General features: G+C 47.7%; 1 protein-coding gene and 1 pseudogene across 2 annotated transcripts; both read right to left on the minus strand.

Annotated features, from left to right (window-relative positions):
* Window positions 1-1,164: 1,164 nt before the first annotated feature.
* On the minus strand, window positions 1,165-10,835 carry GLUL (glutamate-ammonia ligase). 2 transcript variants are annotated; one of them, XM_059937563.1, is made up of 8 exons: window positions 10,670-10,835; window positions 9,505-9,618; window positions 7,825-8,003; window positions 6,363-6,524; window positions 4,620-4,766; window positions 4,077-4,204; window positions 3,673-3,872; window positions 1,165-3,094 (listed from the first exon to the last, which is right to left on the minus strand). In XM_059937563.1, the coding sequence occupies exons 2-8, from the start codon at window positions 9,513-9,515 to the stop codon at window positions 2,776-2,778; spliced, it is 1,146 nt and encodes a 381-aa protein (XP_059793546.1). In that variant the 5' UTR covers window positions 9,516-9,618; window positions 10,670-10,835; the 3' UTR covers window positions 1,165-2,775. The 2 variants fall into 2 exon arrangements, with proteins under 2 accessions (XP_059793546.1, XP_059793551.1); XM_059937568.1 differs by lacking the exon at window positions 9,505-9,618 and having other exon boundaries at window positions 10,670-10,833.
* A 5,607-nt stretch (window positions 10,836-16,442) lies between these two features.
* LOC132370757 (transmembrane epididymal protein 1A-like) lies at window positions 16,443-17,390 on the minus strand (annotated as a pseudogene).
* Between the last annotated feature and the right edge of the window lie 1,297 nt (window positions 17,391-18,687).

An 18,687-nucleotide genomic window follows, 5' to 3' on the forward strand; every position in this document is an offset into this window, starting at 1 on the left:
GCGCTGTGCAGAGTACCCCTCACCAAGAACTGTGTGGGTGACCCAGGGAAGGGAAGCCAACTTCGGCTGGAGAGAGGGAAATAGAGCTTCCGTTGAAATAAATAATTTATCAGCAAAACCTGGAAAACGCTGAGAGCAAGAGGGCACTCTTAATAATCATGCCAAAACATGGTGCAAACTGGGACCACTCCCAGCAAACCAATAGATAAGATAATCCTACTTTGAAAATGGGACATAGCTTAGAAAAAAAAAAAAAGCAAATATCTAGGATTACCTAAGACTAGAGCAATAAGCACTTGCCCAAAGAAAACTCATCTCTATAAATTTGCTGTAACAGGCACCAGTTACCTCCAAACTGATAGAGGACACTACTTTTTAAAAAGGTAATTACGATTGCCCACAATACCTGGTACCTTACAAGGTCGAAGGATGAATAAGTGTTTTTGCTAGAGGTACGTGCACAGCACCGCAGAGCAGGAGGGAGCTCCTACCCAGCCTGATGTGGAAATGAACTAAGGTAGGAAGAAGCCAGGACGGGGTGGAAGAATTTCCAGGTAAAGGGACAGGGAGCAAAGGCACCAAGGTGTCAACAGTGCTTTTGGGGGTATCACAAGCAGCTCACTGGTCTAGTGCAAGGAAAGCGTATCCAAGGCATGTCTGGGGCTGGCTTGCCCTCGGCACAGCCAGCCTCGGAAGGCTTTAACCAGCGTAGCAACGTGGTCAATATTTGCTATTTAGATGAATCACTGGCAGCTGGGCACAGGATGAAATGGAGACCAGTAGGGATAGTGAGACCAGTTGAAAGCACACTAAACACTTTAGGCTGCTATAACATTAAGCCAGAGGGGTATTCAAAACAATGTGATAGCATGATAGGTCAAAGCCAAGCTCTGGAGCACATGCGAGGGGACAGTTGGTGTTTGTACCCTACTGCAAAATTCTAAGGCTGGGATACGCCTTAACCCAGATATCCAAATTCCCAAAGCACGGGAAAGATCTGGTTGGCAACGAGACTCAGGAAAGATGTTTTTCTAAATTCCAAGAACAGGTAAACGTGAACTTACTTTGCCTCTTTTAAAAAACTCCCCTTTTTTGGTAGTAAAAGGGAATGAAGTGGCACATAGGGATTTAAAAGAATCACAAAGAATCAAGTCAGAAGAGATCTTATAAATGTTAGGTTGATTTATAAGAGCTGCTCTGGGCGGTTAACACAGTTTGTTTACAATGAGTAGTTATCTAATTCTGAACATACTGTATGTACATGGCAATTAGAAGTTGTCATGGGAAGAAAAAACCATAGCCCGCCTGCTGCAGCCAACACAAAAACAGCCAGAAACACTAGGGGAAACGTAGGGACAAAGGTGGGGTTTGTTTTTATTATAAAAGAAAAAAAAAAAACCCTTCAGGAATCTTAACAATGGAAGGGAATATTTCACACTCAGAGAATAGACACCAGGACACAAAATTACAAGTGTTTTGACTCCAGACCTGTCCTCATCTCCTCCAACAGCAGACATGGGAAGGAGACAGCTGAAGCAAACAAGCAATTCTGCAAAACAAAGACTTAGAAACCCTACAAATATGATTAAAATCTAAACTTCTGTTTTGCTTTAAAAAAAATTTTTTTTTTTAATATATCAAAAGGCCTGCTTTAGTGACATGCTAGTCCCACCAGAAAATAACCCCCAAAGCCCCTTGTCAGTAACATGCTCAAGTTGACCAGCCAACTCATATTTCCAAACCCCTGTGTGTACAAGTACGTGTGTGTCTTTTGAACCATGTGTGTCTTTTGAACCGAAGCCCCAGGGCTCAGGTGACTGCTGCTGCTTCCGAGGGCTGCCACAGCCAACCTGTGTCAGCCTCCCAAGAAGGGTGAGCAGGGCAGAGAAGCCCTGAAGCGGTAGTGAGAGGATAAGAGCCCAGCAGCCAACTTGTCAAGCACCCCCCCACCACCCCCCCACCCCCGCAAAAGGAGACCCTTATTCTTAACCAGACTACTCAACTCAAATTTGGCTCCCTGTGACCAGAATGGTTTGTACTCCCTAAGGAGAAAACACACATTTATCTGCACACCCGTATATATAATTTTTTTGTTTTTACATTTAAATATAAAAATACTACTCTGCTTTGTGTTATAAATGGAGGAGCAAACAACACGGAACTTTCTTTTAAGGTAGGGCTATCCATCCATTTATGCTGAGCTTGTCAGGGCATTTAGCCCCAGGCAAGGGAAGCACCACACCAGGAGATCTAGGGCGTTTTCCTACCGGATTTCCCACCCTTCCTTCTCCCCTAATTCTCACTTTTAATAGAAAGTTGGTTATAACCTTTATAAGTCATGGAATTTCTCACCAAGAAAGGGAAATCTTAACGTTACCACAGAATCAAGCCCCCTGCCCCCGACTCAGCTACCACGCAGAGAAAGTCCTCCCCCTCCCTTCACAAATACTATGCTCTCTGTCTGGATAGCTATGCTTATTGGACAAACACACCTGATTAAATGGAAGCAGTGGTTATGTTTCCCCAACCCCGCCCTGACTAACGCACTAGAAAGCTTCAGTGATAGGAAAAAAAAATGGGGGGGGGGTAGGTGGGTGTGAAGAGATTAAGAACTTGACCCCTCTATCCTGGCCAAAGAAAGCAAGAGTGAGGAATAAAAAAAGACCATGATATCCCACCCTTTGAGTTAACAGCTATTATGACAGGTGAGAGGGGCGAGAGTGGGAGCAGGATGTAGGATTAGGAGGGGTTTTGACGGCTGCAAGTCTAGTCCACTTAGTTTTTGTACTGGAAGGGCTCGTCGCCAGTTTCGTTGAGAAGACACGTGCGGATGAGGGCTTCCGTCACCGCAAAGGGGTCACAGTTGGCAGAGGGGCGACGGTCTTCAAAGTAACCCTTCTTCTCCTGGCCGACAGTCCGGGGAATGCGGATGCTAGCGCCGCGGTTGGCCACACCGGCAGAGAAGTCGTTGATGTTGGAGGTTTCGTGGAATCCAGTTAGGCGCCGGGCGTTGTCCAGGCCCCCCTTGGGATCGTAGGCTCGGATGTGGTACTGGTGTCGCTTGCTTAGTTTCTCGATGGCCTCCTCGATGTACCTGGAGGAGACAGTTAAGATGAGGGTGCAACCTGCCACCAGGAAACCCGCCCTTCAAGGGCAGAGGAGCAGGTGTGGATCCAAGAATGGAGTGACTCATCTACCAGAGACTGTTTTCCAGGGTCTAATTCACCAAAACATGGCCCCAGGAGAACAAATTCTCCACAAGGGCAGCACTTTGCCTTGTAACCTGTGTCTCTTAGTGCTCAGAAGAGTGCTAGACATGCAGTAGATGGCATTTGTTGAATGAAAAGACCCCAATCAAGGACTTTCTTTCTCCCACCCGCAGGCATTAAATTCATTCATAAGCCTGTACTGTTAACTAATTTAGTACTAAAGACTTTCAAATGCATTCATCTGTGTCAACTTTCCCCTATCACCATCCTTGAATCCTACTCCTAGAGTATTTTTTGGGTACTTTTCAAATAGAAACAAAATGACAGGATCAGAAGACAATTTTTGAAGCCAAGGGCTAAGGTACGAACTGAGAAGGCGGCTTACTCATCCCCAATACATCAAACCCTTGGCAAGTATTCTTGCAAAGAGAGTGAAACAGCCCCAGCAGGAGGCGGCACTCACTTCAGACCATTCTCCTCTCGCATGGCCTTGGTGCTGAAGTTGGTGTGGCAGCCGGCACCATTCCAGTTCCCAGGAATGGGCTTAGGATCAAAGGTGGCAATCACTCCGAAGTCTTCACACACACGATGCAAGATGAAGCGGGCCACCCAGAGATGATCTCCCATGTCGATTCCTTCACAGGGCCCTATCTGGAATTCCCACTAGAGAGAACGAGAAGACTGGCCTTTAGAGCAAAACCCACTGCTCACCCCAACCCAGAAGCTCTGACAGGTGCACCCTTCTCACCTCTACTCCAAGCCACCTTGAGGACTTCGGGTTAAGGAGCGGGGCCCCAGAGCAGCCCTTGCTAGCAAAAGCCCCCACTCGCCTCTAGGCGGGGAAGGTGATGGACTAGAGCCATTTACCTGGGCAGGCATGACCTCGGCATTCGTGCCCCCGATCTTGATGCCGGCATACAAGCAGGCCCGGTAGTGCGCCTCCACGATGTCCCTGCCATAGGCTTTGTCTGCTCCCACACCACAGTAGTAGGGACCTGCAGAGGCGTCAAGATGGAAGGTCAAGAGGCAGGACATCAAGAACATTCCTATCTATGTGAGATGCACGGTCCAAAGTCAGAAGTCAGAAAGCTCTCAACACTTGCTCTCTCTGGAATCACCATCCCTGCCTTCACCTGGAGGTGCAGGAGTGGAGTGCAGGGGGCCCTCCTGGCCACATTCTCAGTAGGGCCAAAGGTTTTCCCGCAAGGTTGTTGTCTCAACATCCACGTCTGGATTTGGGTATAGCACGAGGGCTCTCTCTCTTTACAGTATTATTTCAGCCAATCTCAGGAATACTCCCCTAGCGTTTTGATCCACAAGGATTCACTCCCATCTCTGGAGAAAGAGACTTTCCTTGCTAATTAAGCACTTGGGGAGGAGCAAGATTCACCCCTCACCAAGGGGACTTACCTTGGGGCCCAGGGAAGCCGTTGGAAGGCCAACCAAAGGGATGCCCATCTGTGCCCATGAGAGTATATTCCTGCTCCATTCCAAACCAGGGGTGCTGGTTGCTCACCATGTCCATTATCCGTTTACAGGTGTGCCTTAAATTGGTCTCTAGGAAAAAGAAAGAGTCAACACACTATTAGAGACATATGGACAAATGTACCGAATCCCTGCGTTGACGGGAAATAGTCCTTGGGCTCCAGGTACTTGAGATGTTGATTATAAGCTGAATTGACCCAGTGTTAACCTTTCTGTGCCCCGGTCGGTGTAAAAGGGGACGATAAGAGAAGCTATGATTATATATCTGCAGAGAGACTCTCAAAAGGCTTTATTTATAACTAAACTGGGTTACAACAAAGTCACATGGGAGTGGATCCAGAACAGAGCAAGTTTTCACCTTATCTGCAAGCTGGCTCCTTCCCAAATACCAAATGTCAGGCACGTAAACCCTCTATTCACAAAAGAACTGTTTCTAGCTGTCAGACTTATTCCTAGTTTCTCAAACATTTAGAGCCAAATCTACAATTTTTATTGAGAGAATCATTTGCCTATAAAGAGCCTTACATTCCAGGTGAGCAGATAAAGTGCTAAGTTCTATAGTATTGGTTAGTACAAAAAAATAAAAATAAAATAAAATGCGACAAGCTCAACTGGGAACAATAATTTCTAACCCAGAACAGAACTTTATAGACTCATGGCTGTTTCACTATGTCCCAGGAACCATTTTAAGACCTCTACGTTACATCAAAGAAAACCCCCAACTTCGTATTCCTAACAGCCCTGAGGTGGGTATTACGAGTCTCCGTTTTTACAAATGAGAAAATGAGGCTCAGAGATGGAAGGTAGCCTGCCCAGGGTACAGCACAAGCAGCAAAGTCAGGAAACCCTGCTTGTCGACTTCAGAGCTCAGGCCCTTTACCACAATTTGATAATACCTCTCAAAACAAAGACAAGTAAGGTCCAGAGTCACTAAGTGACTTGCCAAAAAGTCTCACTGGCTGAGTGTGGCAAGAGACTTCATGGAAGTGAGACTCCAGCTGAGCTTAAAAAGGTGAATGGTGGAGAACTGGGAGCAATGGGTATGCCAGACAAAAACCAAAGGTGCAGTTACAGCAAACCTCAAGGCAAACGTATGTTATCAGTGAACCAAGGTGCTCTTATTTTAGTCAGTGGACAGAGAAAGAAAACAAGCTCTCTGGAATGAAAAGGCAACCGATATTTAACATACAATTCTTCTCAATCATTTGCACATATTAACTCAATTAATCCTCTAAACAACTTTATGAGACGGATTTCATTATTTTCCCCATTTTAAAATCGGGGACGTGAAAAGTATAGGGGAAAAATAACTTGTCGAAGTTCATACCAAGTAAGTGACAGATCTAGAACTCAAACCCAACATTCTAACTTCAGAATCCGTGTTCTTAAAATCTACAGGCAGGAGAACTGTGACATGCGGCACTCCCTCGGCAAACAGATTTAGAAGAATCCAACGTCATTTTATGGAACCAACAATGGGAGGATGGACCATACAACCTCTCTGAACAAGGAAGTTCAGGACGGAGAGGTCCATGTCCAATCCTTCAGACTTCTAAGACAGTTCTGAGATAAGCTCGTCTTTCCAATACCGATTTTGGAATATCCTCTCCCGCCCGCCTTTACAATTCATGGATTGGGGTGGGGTATCCATACCTATCCTATACACACCTGCAGGCTTTCGGTTGTACTTGAAGACTTCACAGAACACCAGCTTGTTGGGGTCCTTGCGGAAAGGGTCCCGAAACATGGCAGCAGGGACGAGATACATGTCACTGTTGGAGCCTTCGGATTGAAAAGTACTAGAGCCATCAAAATTCCACTCCGGCAACTCTGGGGTAAAAAGAGAGGGGAAAATTATAGTTAAAGTGCACAGGAACTTTTCAGGTCTTCACAAGATCTATACTCTCTTGTCCAGAAAGCCAGTGAGGCACACATGACTGCCACTATTAACATGCAAACCCTGAGGTTCGCAGGTAGCCCTAGAGTCCTTCCTATCTGAGTTCCTAGTAAGACCATTGCATCACTTTCTTAAAAGAAGTAACAGTCACAAGAACAACCTAAGAATGACGTTTCCTCCGTAAATAAGTCTACTGGACACCAAGGAGACAAACTGGATATCACCAGTCAGTCAGTCAGTCCTCATTTAAAGTATTGAAATAGGAGAAATAAAGATTCTCTGACAGCCAACTGTGTTGCTTCTTTCTCTAATTCCTCCCCCCACTGTGTGACGGACTGTTCTAGTTCAAGTGGTGTCCTTATTTTAACAGATGAGGAAACAGACACTAGCCAGATGACTTATTCAACGGTGCTCCCATGTCACTTATCCACACTGTTTTAAAGGCCAGTTCCTTCATCACTCCAGTTGACTATGAGTTCTCCGAAGGCAGAGACCAGACTCTCATCTTGTATTCCCAGGGCCTATCCAATACCTGCCACATAGCAGGTGCACAGTATATGCTTTATATTACAGTCATTCATTCATTTGCTCAAATGTGAACATTATCAGAAGAGTAACCTAACCTAAAAGCAGGTAAAAGATGATGGACCACGGTCCCTTTCCAGAAGGAGAGTGGCTATGGTTTGTTCTAGACCAAAAGAATGAAGTTGTCACAACTCATATAATAGCTCCTGTAGGATAAGCAATCAGCCAGTTTAAGAATTTCCAAAAGTGGCATCAACTAAAAACTAATGAGGGCTGGTCCTGGAGACCACTTTAGGGTGTTTGTTTTGCATGTAGAACCTCAGTGACTCATGAGTCTGAAACAGCATTCAAAGAGTTTGTAAAGTAGATGGCATAGTCAGGTTAGAGTGGTGGTTTTCAAACTGGGTTCCTGGCGGTACATTAGGGCCAATTAAGTAGGACTGCCCAAGTCAACAAAGCTTCCAATCCCTCTCTCCCCCCAGACTTAGTCTCTTTTCCTGCAATATACTGGCTTCCACGCAAGATGTCATTTAAATGAAGGAGTCCATTGCTATTATGCTTGGAGGCAGTGTAGGAGCTTAACGTTGGTTGAATGAAGTCTGAAAAGTCCCGCCTTCGAAAAGCTTTACAAACAGAGGCCAAATCTAGTGGCTTGGTCTCAGGCTGCCGCCCACCCTCACGCTGCTCCCACCCAGCTCAGCCTCTCACCTTCTATACACTTGGGCTCACAGTCGAGGGTCCGGGTCTTGCAGCGCAGTCCTTCTCCAGTACCGTCAATCCAGATATACATAGCTTGGACTTTCTCACCCTGAGGCAGGGACATGTACACCTGCTTGATGCCTTTGTTCAAGTGGGAGCTCGCCGAGGTGGCCATGGTGGAAGGTGTTCTGGAGAGAGACAAAATAAAATAAAATAAAATAAAATAAGAACACCAACTCCAAACAGATCCTCTTACACAATAAGGACAATTAAATCAAGAAGCAGCGGGAGTGGCGGCCCCTCCCTTTGTAAGTCACACACTCAAAAGTACAGTACGTTTATTTAACTTGCTTTCAGGGAGATTAAACTTTTATACTAGACAAAAGTCTCCTTATAAGCTTCCTCAAGCCAGAATCTAAACTTGTGAGCACTAAGCTCTACTTTTTGCAGTTTATCAGAGGTAGAGGAATTGTTTCATTTTTCACACTAAGATACTAGAGGGAGAAAAAAAAAACCCCAAACACAATGAAGATACAAAAGTTCTGAAACAGAAAGTCTGCAGAACAGACATTGTCTCCAAGTAAAACCCAGCCACAGAAAGGCTTGGCTGCTATGATCTCTGGGTTAAGTCTTCCCTTTTCCTCACACCCCAGAGGATATCTTAGTAAAAAGGCCTTTTGAAGATTCCTCCACCCTTCCAAAAAACAAACACCTCCCCCCCACCCATTTAGTTGGTAGGATGAAACAAGTGGGCTAGCTAGAAGATTTAAGAGGCTGGTGGCTTCCTAAAAGAACAGCAGTTATTACAATTACCAAGATGTAAAAATAGCCAATCCAAGTTGGATCCTAAGATACACGCTGGCATAATTTGCATCAGTCTGAGGCAAAGTTCTCACTTCAGAGAGGAGATTTAAGTTTGACCAGATTCTTCCACCAGAGAACTTTTCAAGTAATTAAGAAATCCCCACTTCTAAATCAAAAAGCTCTGGGGTTTCAAAAGCTGAGGCATGCTAAAAACTGCGAGCCTCCACCGCAAAACCCCTGAAAGAAGAGACACTGAAGCCACAAAACCAAACCTCAACATTAAGAGGAAACGTCCTACCCCTCCCTCCGCTGTCGACAGCCCAGGGTGGCTGGAAAGGGAACACACTGTTCTCCTCCAATGACTTGGGTAACTTTCTGAAGTACAGTGGCAGAGTTTCTATGGGCAACCGTCCATGTTTGCCCAGCTGAAAACATAACTGCTTCTCCCTCCAACAGCCTCCCCCCCCACAAAAGAGGAGAAGCTGTCTGTCAAGCAGTGTTAGCAGACAACCACTAACTTTGCCTACTTCCTCTAGAAGACTTGGTCAGTCAAATCCCACCCCCGACGCCCATCCTGCCTTTAAAAGCCAGAGGGAGCAATCCCTGACCCTTTCAGCTCCCACTAAAAGCTATAACTCGGTCTCTGGCTTTCGTCCCCAACCTGTTACACCTCCAATTTCAAACCACGCTGTCTCTCTTTAAGCCTCGGATCCTGCTCTTTTTGGTGACGAGTTGCATGCCAACAGCCCGGTCTACTATATCAACTGGTGCCGCCGAGGTGCCAAGATTACGTGGTGGGTGCTGGGAGGGATGGGATTCTGCAGTTTTTAGCTGTTTCTGCAGCTGCAGTGGGAGCCGGGGTCCTCATCCCTGCTCCTCACTCACCCCAGCCACATAAGGTCAACGGTATCGCTGCCCTCCTTAGCCTTTCTCCTTTTGGAGTAGCGTTCGCGCCTCTCGTGGGTCTCCGGCTCTCGCTGGTCCAGGCACCGGAGCTTTCTGGGCGAGGGAGACGGAGAGGGAGAGGGAGAGGGAGTCGGAGAGCGGTCGGGATCGGACCGGGACGAGCAGGAATGCGAAGGCTGGTGGATCAACGTCTCGATCTTGACTCGCGGTTTCTCTCTGGCGTTCACTGAGTAGGCGACGAAGCCCAAGCAGTTGGAGAGGGACCCCGAGGACCGAGACTCTAGGTCGTCATCTTCGTTCGTGGTCTTCTTCACGGATTTGCGGCCAGGGGAGGATCCCCGCTTCCCGCCCCCGGGGTGGTTGGGATAATCCACTTTGAGAGCAGCCCTTTCCCACAGAAAGGTCCCGAAAGTCGGCGCCCCGCCCCTTGGGCCCCCGTCTGGATCTCAGGGCCTAGCCGAGGGGGGCCATCCCTCTCCAAGGCCAGGGCTAGGAGGAGCGGGGGATGGGGACATCCGCCGGAGGGACAGCGTGCCGCTGCTGCCCCTGTCCGGCCGGCCAGGCCTCTCCACCCGCCGCGCCCGCAGGCCATGCCGCATCCCGGGCTCCCCATTGTTCAGTCACAGGGGTAGGCCCCCGGGAGCCCGCGGCGGGAGCGGGCCGCACCACAGACGCTCACAGCCCCTCGCCTCCGCGCAGGCGGCTAACCGCGACGACCGCCCCAGGGCCCGCCTCCGCGGAGGAAGAGAGCGAGGCTCCAGCAGGGGACCACTCCATCCACCACGCACACCACACGGCCGAGCCGGGGGCGCCGGGCCCGGGCAGTGGCTCCACAGCTCGCCCTGCCGAGCGACCTCCAGGGGCGGCGCTTAGGACCGCAAGCAGCTGAAGGAAGATCAAAACAACTCCCCGCCCTTCTCGAAGCCCTGGCGACTCGCGCGCCCCGCCATCGCCGACCCAGACCCGCCGGGAGGCACGGGCGGCGGAAGCAAGCGGGAGGGCCCGCAGGCCGGGCGCAGAGTAGAGGCAGGAGGTGGGAAGGGGCCGAGCCGAGCTCAGCCGATCGGTCAGAGCGCCGCGGCTCGGGAGGCGGCGGGGGCGGCGCGCGACACTTCCGAGCCCCCCGGGCCGGCCAGGCGCTTACCTGGGTGGTGAGCAGGCAGCAGGGTGGGCAGGCCGCGAGAGCGAGGTGCGGAGAGGCGAGGAGGCCGGAAGAGCTCCTTATACAGCCGGCTCTTCTCCCATTCTCGGCTCTGCAAGGCCGTCTCCGGCCCCGCACGCTTTATCGGCAGCCGGGGCCGCCCCCGGAGCCCTGATTGGCTCCCAGAGGCCCAGAGCCCGGGCGGATCAGCTGATGCGCGTCCCGGCACCGCGGCCATTGGGCGAGCCGTCGAGCGGGCGCCGCCGGGGTGGGGGCGAGCCGGCCCGGGAAAGAAAGAAAGGGAAAGGGCGGTGGGGGAAGGGGGTGTGGGGGAGGGGAGCGAGGAAGGGCGGGGCGGGGCGGGGCGGGGCGGCGGCGGCGGGCCCAGTGCCTGCCGGGAAGGGCCCCGCCGGCCCGGGCTGCCGCGCAGCGCTGCGGCGCCCCCGCCTGCCTGGCCTGGGGCCGGCCCCGCAACCCACTGCTGCCTTCAGGTCGGATATTTTGCGGGAGAGTTCTCTCTTTTACTAGATCACACTGCACGCCCCAGAGCTCCCAGAGGAAATTCTGACCCACGGGCACCCACTTTTGCCTTTTGTTGTTAGAGAACCCCCGGCCCCCTTTCCCGGCCCTCGGGTCAAGTTTGTGAGGGAGCTCGCGGGGCGGGGGAAGCCCTGGGCTCGCCGCAGCCGTGGCCAGGCGTCGGAGGGGGCGGCGCAGAGAGGGAGCTGCCGGAGGTAGGCCTGGAAGAGCCCCCTCCCCGGCTCTCTCGGCGGGTTTGGGGATGTGAACAGAAGTCTAGGATCTCACATGGGTAGTGAAAGTGCTGTGTTTTGTCTCATTCCACAGAAGGGATCCTGGCGGGCGGAGACACAAAAGTCGGGAGACCTGATTCTGCCTCTGCCACACCTGAGGCAACTCTCGCAGCCTCTCTGGGCCCAAGTTCCCTCATCTATAAATAATGCGGGACTTCCCTTGGTGCAGTGGTTAAGAATCCGCCTGCCAATGCAGCGGACACGGGTTCAAGCCACGGTCCGGGAAGATACCACATGCCGCGGAGCAACTAAGCCCGTGCGCCACAACTACTGAGCCTACGCTCTAGAGCCCGTGAGCCACAACTACTGAAGACCACGCGCCTAGAGCCCGTACTCTGCAATAAGAGAAGCCACCGCAATGAGAAGCCTGCTCACTGCACCTAAGAGTAGCCCCCGCTCCCTGCAACTAGAGAAAGCCCGTGCACAGCAACGAAGACCCAACACAGCCAAAAATAAATAAAAGAAAATAAATTAATTTAAAAAAATAAAATAAATAGAGCGGTTCAAGAAAGGACCTTAAGAGTCGCCCATCAGATTTGAAGTTCTGTTCAATAAAGCGGTTCAAGAAAGGAACTTAAGAGTCGCCCATCAGATTTGAAATTCTGTGTGCAAACTGTTTCCCGAGGGCAGCTGAAAGGAAGGTGAAGTCTTGGCGTCTCCCCTTTGAAGCTCAGGGTATGTCAAAAATTGAGAATTCCTGAAACGAATTCTGTCTGTTTTTGTTTGTCAAGTAATTTATTGCACGTTTTTGTAATATGGAAAATGAGAATCAGTACACCTTCCTCCTCTCTCCTCATATCCTTGCTATGATAGTTGAGAAAACGTGTATGTGAACACAATCTTGAAGTGGATGCTTGTCAACAGATACACAATAATTATATATATGTATATATATATACATATATATATATATGCTGTGTATACACATCATACACAACACACACGTGAATATAATGTTTTCATTGCTACCAGTGCTATTACTTGATCATACTATTTTTATTGCCTGAATCCATCTGATGGTGTCTAGCCTTTATTTCTTCTTTCAAGAGCCCCAGTATTTGAGACTTTGAGGTTTTCTGTTTGAAGACTAAGAAGTCATGTTTCCAGGGCCTTTGGAAGAGGAAGGGAAGAAGTTTGCTCTTCTGGTTATTTTTTGTACCACAAATATGGAAAAGAAATGTTGCCTGTGACCACACACACATAACTTGGCTTCTTTGGTCAACATCCCTTCCCTGTGAGAGAGTGTCTAACACTGTAGTGATTTAAAATGAGAGATGCAAGATTCATCTCAAACAGGGGCTTTTGGTATGTTTCAGACAGGTAACATTGTGGACCAGGTAAGTCGCCTTGCAAGTGTAAGGGATTCCATCCTTTGTGTGATCCTTCGATATGATGGTTAAAAGCTGGGCTTCAGTTCAGGCAATGCAGGTTCAGATCTGGGCTTTACTTCTTACCAGCTTTGTGTTGGGGTAGATACTTAGCCCTAAAGTCTCAGATTCCTTGCCTCCAAAATAAGAATAACAGCTACCTTATATATTGTAAGGATTAATTGTGATGGCACATGCATATAGTAAATTTTTAGAAAAGAGCAATAATAATTATTATAGGCCAAGATAATCTGATGGGATTGGATTATTTCTTTCCCCACCAAAACCTGTGAAGTACAACTTTCTAACTTCATGTAATGCTCCACCATTGGTTTTATGAGAGTGGGCTTAGACCTGGTAACAAAGTGAGCTGTCTTCATTCCATTTCTTTCTGTGAGGTCTTGAGTTTAAATTGTTGAGGAGGGGGCATGAGGGAGGGGAAAGGTCATGTTCTTGTTTTTAAAAATGTTAATTTCCAGTTGCCAAACTGCCAGAAGTGAGCCAGAGCTTTTTCCTGTACTCGTCACCACCAGCACCCGAGGTGGGGATGGCACACAGAATAGAAAATGGAAAAGTAAGAAGCATGTGCAGTTCTTAAAGCTTCTAGTCTGTGAGTGCCTGCTGCCCTTGCTGATGTCTTAACCTCCCTGAGCAGCTTATTCATCTTAGTGTCCCCCAGTAGTGTCCAGGGTGAGTGGTCAATAACCAATGTTTGTTGACCACACAGAAATGACAGCGGCACCATCAAGAGAACATGTGCTTTGAGCTGCTTTTCCAAGAATGGAAATGGATTTGCTTTGATCCATTCATGTGACGGGGGCATACTTTGTGAGGGTTAGGAAGGTAATACATGACTACTGAGTTTTTCAGGCAGAACAAGAGGCCTTGTCCCCCTTAGTCAGCCCCATACTTACTTAACCCAACCGAATTAGGGCCCAAATGAGTCCAGTGATTGTTCAGGGAACTTTAAAAGAGTATGAGGGAAGAAAAAGCAGAAGAAAGTCCTTAAACTAACTGGTTCGCCCCCAGAAACCCAGACTGTACTTTTAGAGAAGTTAGAAGTAGAATGGACTGTTTGATCCTGTTTGACTTTGCTGTGTCTGCTGCCCTTTGTTCTCTTTCTCCTTCTTCCCTAAATTGCTACCCGCCCCCATTCTCCACTCGCTCCCTAAAAAGCATTAGAGCACTTGAACGGATGAACTCTTCTGCCTCCTGGTACACCCAGTATCAAAGCACACAGGGAATTCTGTTACATGTGCTTTGAAGTCAGGTTTTTCTCTCTTAGAATAGAGCAGCTGTGTCCAAGGGGTGGGTGGAGTGGGAGAGAAATATCACAGGTAAAAATTTGGTTCCAAATCTGCAGAAATGACTGGGGACTAAAAAAAAGCATTTCTTCAGTGTTGTTCTGCTGCTTGAAATAAAGGCCTTGTCTTGTGTGGGCTTTACCTGTGAGTTCTCTCAATTTCTTTCTCTCTCTTTCAAAGGACCCATTCTCACTCTGCAGGTTGTTAAGCCCTTAATCTAGTGATCTGAGCATGCCTTCCCAGGGCCTGTGCGGTTGGTTGCCTTGCACTCATTAGAGACAAGATTTGGGGTAACGCTCAATCGTACTCAAACCTTCAACCAGAACATGTAGTTTGGGAAATGGAATTTTTCCAACATTTGAGTGATTTCAGTAGGCATTGAACAAAACCCTTAACTTAGGCTAAAGAGACGTAGCTGAGACTCAGGCTCGAGGAACACCCTGGAAACCCAACCCAGAATTATAATTTTTTTTTTTTAATAAACCAACGCCAGTTCTTTCCAAAAGAATAGACCATTGTATATCTTAAAGCAAAACAAAAGAAAAAGAAACAGCCTTGGAAGCTGATGTCATTACTCTTAAAGCACATTTTGGGGAAAAGCTGCAATTGACCAAGCTTTCAAATTTCACAGTACACAATTAAAGAAGGAAAGACCAGGTTTTACATCAATTTGGTATCTAACACTGAACCCAGAGGAATTGTTCTTTATATCTTTTCTGATTGTTTGATATTCTTAAGCTCAGGTTAGGAAATTAGAAATTCAAGTCTCAGCAATTTTTTTTTTTTTGTCTGATTTGAGTTTTGTTGAAGGCCCCTGGAAACCATTCAAATATAGAGAACACTTCATTTCCCAGCCTACACCTTATGATTGAAGGTTTGGGTCTGAGCCCTACCCCAAATCTTGTCTCTAATAGGAAACTGCTTGGAGAGTTGGGAGGAATTAAGTTCATCTTAGCTAACGACATGGTAAAGTAAGTGCTACTGAGAAAATTACAGCTGTACAATTCTAGAATTAACCTTCAAATCATTCTAGCTGACCAGTGAGGAAGCTGAGGACTTGCTCACTTGCAGTAGCTAGCTGGACTCAACCTTAGTGCAGTATTTCACAGGCTAATATGCTTCCAAGGTGCAATTCCCTTGAGAGCCTTTTTCTGTTTCCCTTCCTTCAGCCTTCTCAGGCTGTGGATGATGCATTCCTGGGCCACCACCTCTAAACTCTGAAATCCCTACTGTACCCACTAAGGAAAGTACCCAGTCCAGAAACCAACTTGTTTACCTCTGAATCCTGCATTGTGGCTTACCCAGTGCCTTACATACAGTGGCCATTCAATATATTCTTTGTGAATAACTAGATTACCAGGGGAAAAATTGCTGTATGACAGGTTCTTTTTAAAGGAATCTTTGGAGATCATTTTGTGTATTTAATAATCTGTTTCGTTGTTTTGTGAATCTGGGATCTTCATAGATAAATTTTCTTCCTATTCTCAAGATATGTATGGATTTATCTTTGTTCTCTAGATTGATTGGAACATTATTGAAGCTTATTTAGAAGTTTAGGAAATTTAGCATTGTGGTCAAAAACTGACTCGGATCAGAGTGTGTCCTTTAGTTGGTACTTTTCCCAAAGATATCCTCAGCTGGATCCACAGCCCATCCTCCCTCACTCCTATCCCATTAGTTGATTTGAATCATTGTTTGTTTCACATTTCCACGCCAAATTTTAGCGGGAAGCAAATAGCGCTTGGGTACATTTTCTGGATACTTGGACAATACGTAAACTTGGCTCTATATTTTTCCTGACCTCCTTTCCCCTCCCCCCACTTCTTTTGAACCGGTTCTTAGGAGACTTTTTACTGGGTTGGAGAGTGAGAGGCTTGGCTGGGGTGATGTGAATGTAGTGCCCTCTGGTGGAATTTTGTGAGAATTGCAAATTTCTCCCCCCAACCTTAAGAGTGTTTGGGAAGTCTTTTCTTGGCTGGCCTTCAAGGGGAGGGCTTCTCTGTTACATCTCAAATACTATAGTAAATTAATAGCATGCAAGTTTATTACCTATACTGGATATTTTAGAGATATTGTGTTGGGGATATCAATTGATTACTTGAGGTTTGTTTATCATTATAAAATTAGGCCTCAAATGACTAGAAATGGGCAGCTGGCAGCACCTGTGCTTTTTCATCATCTGCCACCAATGTGTATAAGAGGTAGAGAAAAAAGGAGTTCCCCCAACAAAGGTAATTGGAAAGAGTCTAGGAACCAAGAATTCAGGGAAAATAGCAATGATCAGAAAACTTGGTCACAAACAGTTGTTATCCTCAGCCCTCACTAGGATCTGAGCCCAGACATTTAAGACCCAGCTAGAAGTTGAGAGTCTGCCAGACTCTGCCTGCTCCACTTCCTGCAGCAATTTGTAGAGGGGTCCCGCGGTGCTCGTGTAACATGGAGCTTCTCTGGACCCCGTCAGCTTCCAGCTGGGACGGTAACAACAATGCCAAAAGTAAGAGACGCTGTAGATGCCCAACAGGCACAAAGCATTGATCATCACATGCCAGCAGAAGAAGGTGGTGACAAACATGATGTCATTGATGGCATCGTCCTGCCACGGGTAGCCAGTGACTGGTTTGTACAGAATGAAGCCAGCCTGTACCAGCCAGGAGCCCATGATCTGAAACAGAAGGGTCTCGATCACTGAGAGTTGAAACGTGTCAGGAGCCCACAGCTGTACGGTCAACACCAGCATCAGCAGCAACACCACCAAGATGAGCAGAGAGTGAACCTGCAGCTCCACCCCTGCTGAGTCCTGAACATGTGACACCAACAACAGCAGGAGCACATAGAAAGTCAGCACCAGGGTCCCTTTTTCTAGGGACACACAGCGCTGAGGCAGCAAGTTTTTGCTCATGACCTCTACACAGCCGTTGAGGGTGAGAAGGATGAACATGGTGACGTGCTGCCACTCTTTTGCTGTACATAAATCTTGGTGGCAGCTCCCTGTTCATCAGTATCACCCCGCATTAACGCAGCTGATCTCCTATGCTGTCAAGCCAGAGCCAGCCAGCGTCTTCAGCAAACCTCTGTAGGATATTTTCCACAGCCTGGCCCATCTCCCCTTATTCCTGGGAGGGGATGAAGGATACAGGAAAGAGTCACTGAATATCACAGCTTTGGAGACCACTACTGCTTGATACAGTCCATATGAGAGTAGAAACAGCCCTGGGTACACGTGACCGATAAAGAATCCCATTGAACTACAATTCATCTAATGAAGGTGAGAAGAGTAAAACCAAAGCACGTCCACACCTTCTGGGGCCACTTGAAGATCTGGACTTTGGAAAGAATTGCGTTCCACCAACTTTTATCATTTCGCCCCACCCACTGCTCCCCCACAGAGAGGAAGTGCTTCTTGAAACAAGCCTACGACTTTGGTGGTGTAAAGCCTCATTGTTCCATTCCATTCTGAGACATTGGGAACTAACTGGCTTCTGCCAAAGAAGAAAGTTGGTGAATGTGCCTTTAAGGGCACCCCTCTAGGGCCCTTGGGGTGCTGTGGTCATACTTGTCCCTTTCTCCTATGGCTTCCTTCCCCTGGTACTGCCCATCACTCAGAGAAGGCTACAGAAGCATGGGATGGGGTTAGGGCTTGCCATGGTCTCCAGAGGAAGCCTGAGCACTCACAAATCCTCGTGTTTCCTTTGGTATCTCTCAGACATAACTTTGGCCTGATTTCAAAGTTTTCTTTCTGGACACATATATTTAAAAACATTTGGATATATGAGCATGTTTCGTACCTATCTGGCTTTTCTTCTTTCATAGACACGTTCTGAGGATCACCAAGAAAGCTCCCTTCCTCTCCTCCCCTTATCTTTTCACCTCCCCACCTTGGTCTCCCCACTTCAGCATTTCTACTGGCCACTAAATGGATCTGAAAAGCTAACTTTTGATACTGATTTTAGGAACAGTGGGTATTTTGTAGTGTGTCAACCTAACTAAGCTTGAGCCATGTTTCCTAGAGTTACCTTCCCTATATGATTCCAGATTGAGTTGGCTGCAAGAGAAGTTTACAAGAGAATCTAAAGGTGGAAATGAAGCAACCTAAGACACTCTGAAGGTGTAGGGTACCAGGCGCCACTGCAGTTCACGCATTCAGTTACAGATCTGCTGGCTCAACTCCTTGGCATGGACAGCCAGGCCTACAACTCCCTCAGCTTCTCTTTGTGCAAAGGGCACCAGCTGCTTCTGCAGGCCACCTGCCACTGAAGTATGAGGTGATGAGAGGAAGACAGAGGCTTCAGCCTATCTTCATAAGCTGCAGTTTGTCCTTGCTCTTCCCCAACTTTGTGTAATATACTTCTTCCTGACTGCTGCCAATTTGAGCTGAAATGGCCTCCACCCCATCACACAGAGAGGCAAGAGCCTTCCACAGACTTCCTCACTACAAATGTGTAAGGTCTAATATCCATAAGAAATCCATATTCCCATGATCTATCCCTAACTGATACAAGGGATTAAGGTGTAATCCCTAAAATGTAGATACCGTTGAG

Source organism: Balaenoptera ricei, chromosome 1 (assembly GCF_028023285.1).
Source record: "Balaenoptera ricei isolate mBalRic1 chromosome 1, mBalRic1.hap2, whole genome shotgun sequence".
NCBI classification, from domain to species: domain Eukaryota; kingdom Metazoa; phylum Chordata; class Mammalia; order Artiodactyla; family Balaenopteridae; genus Balaenoptera; species Balaenoptera ricei.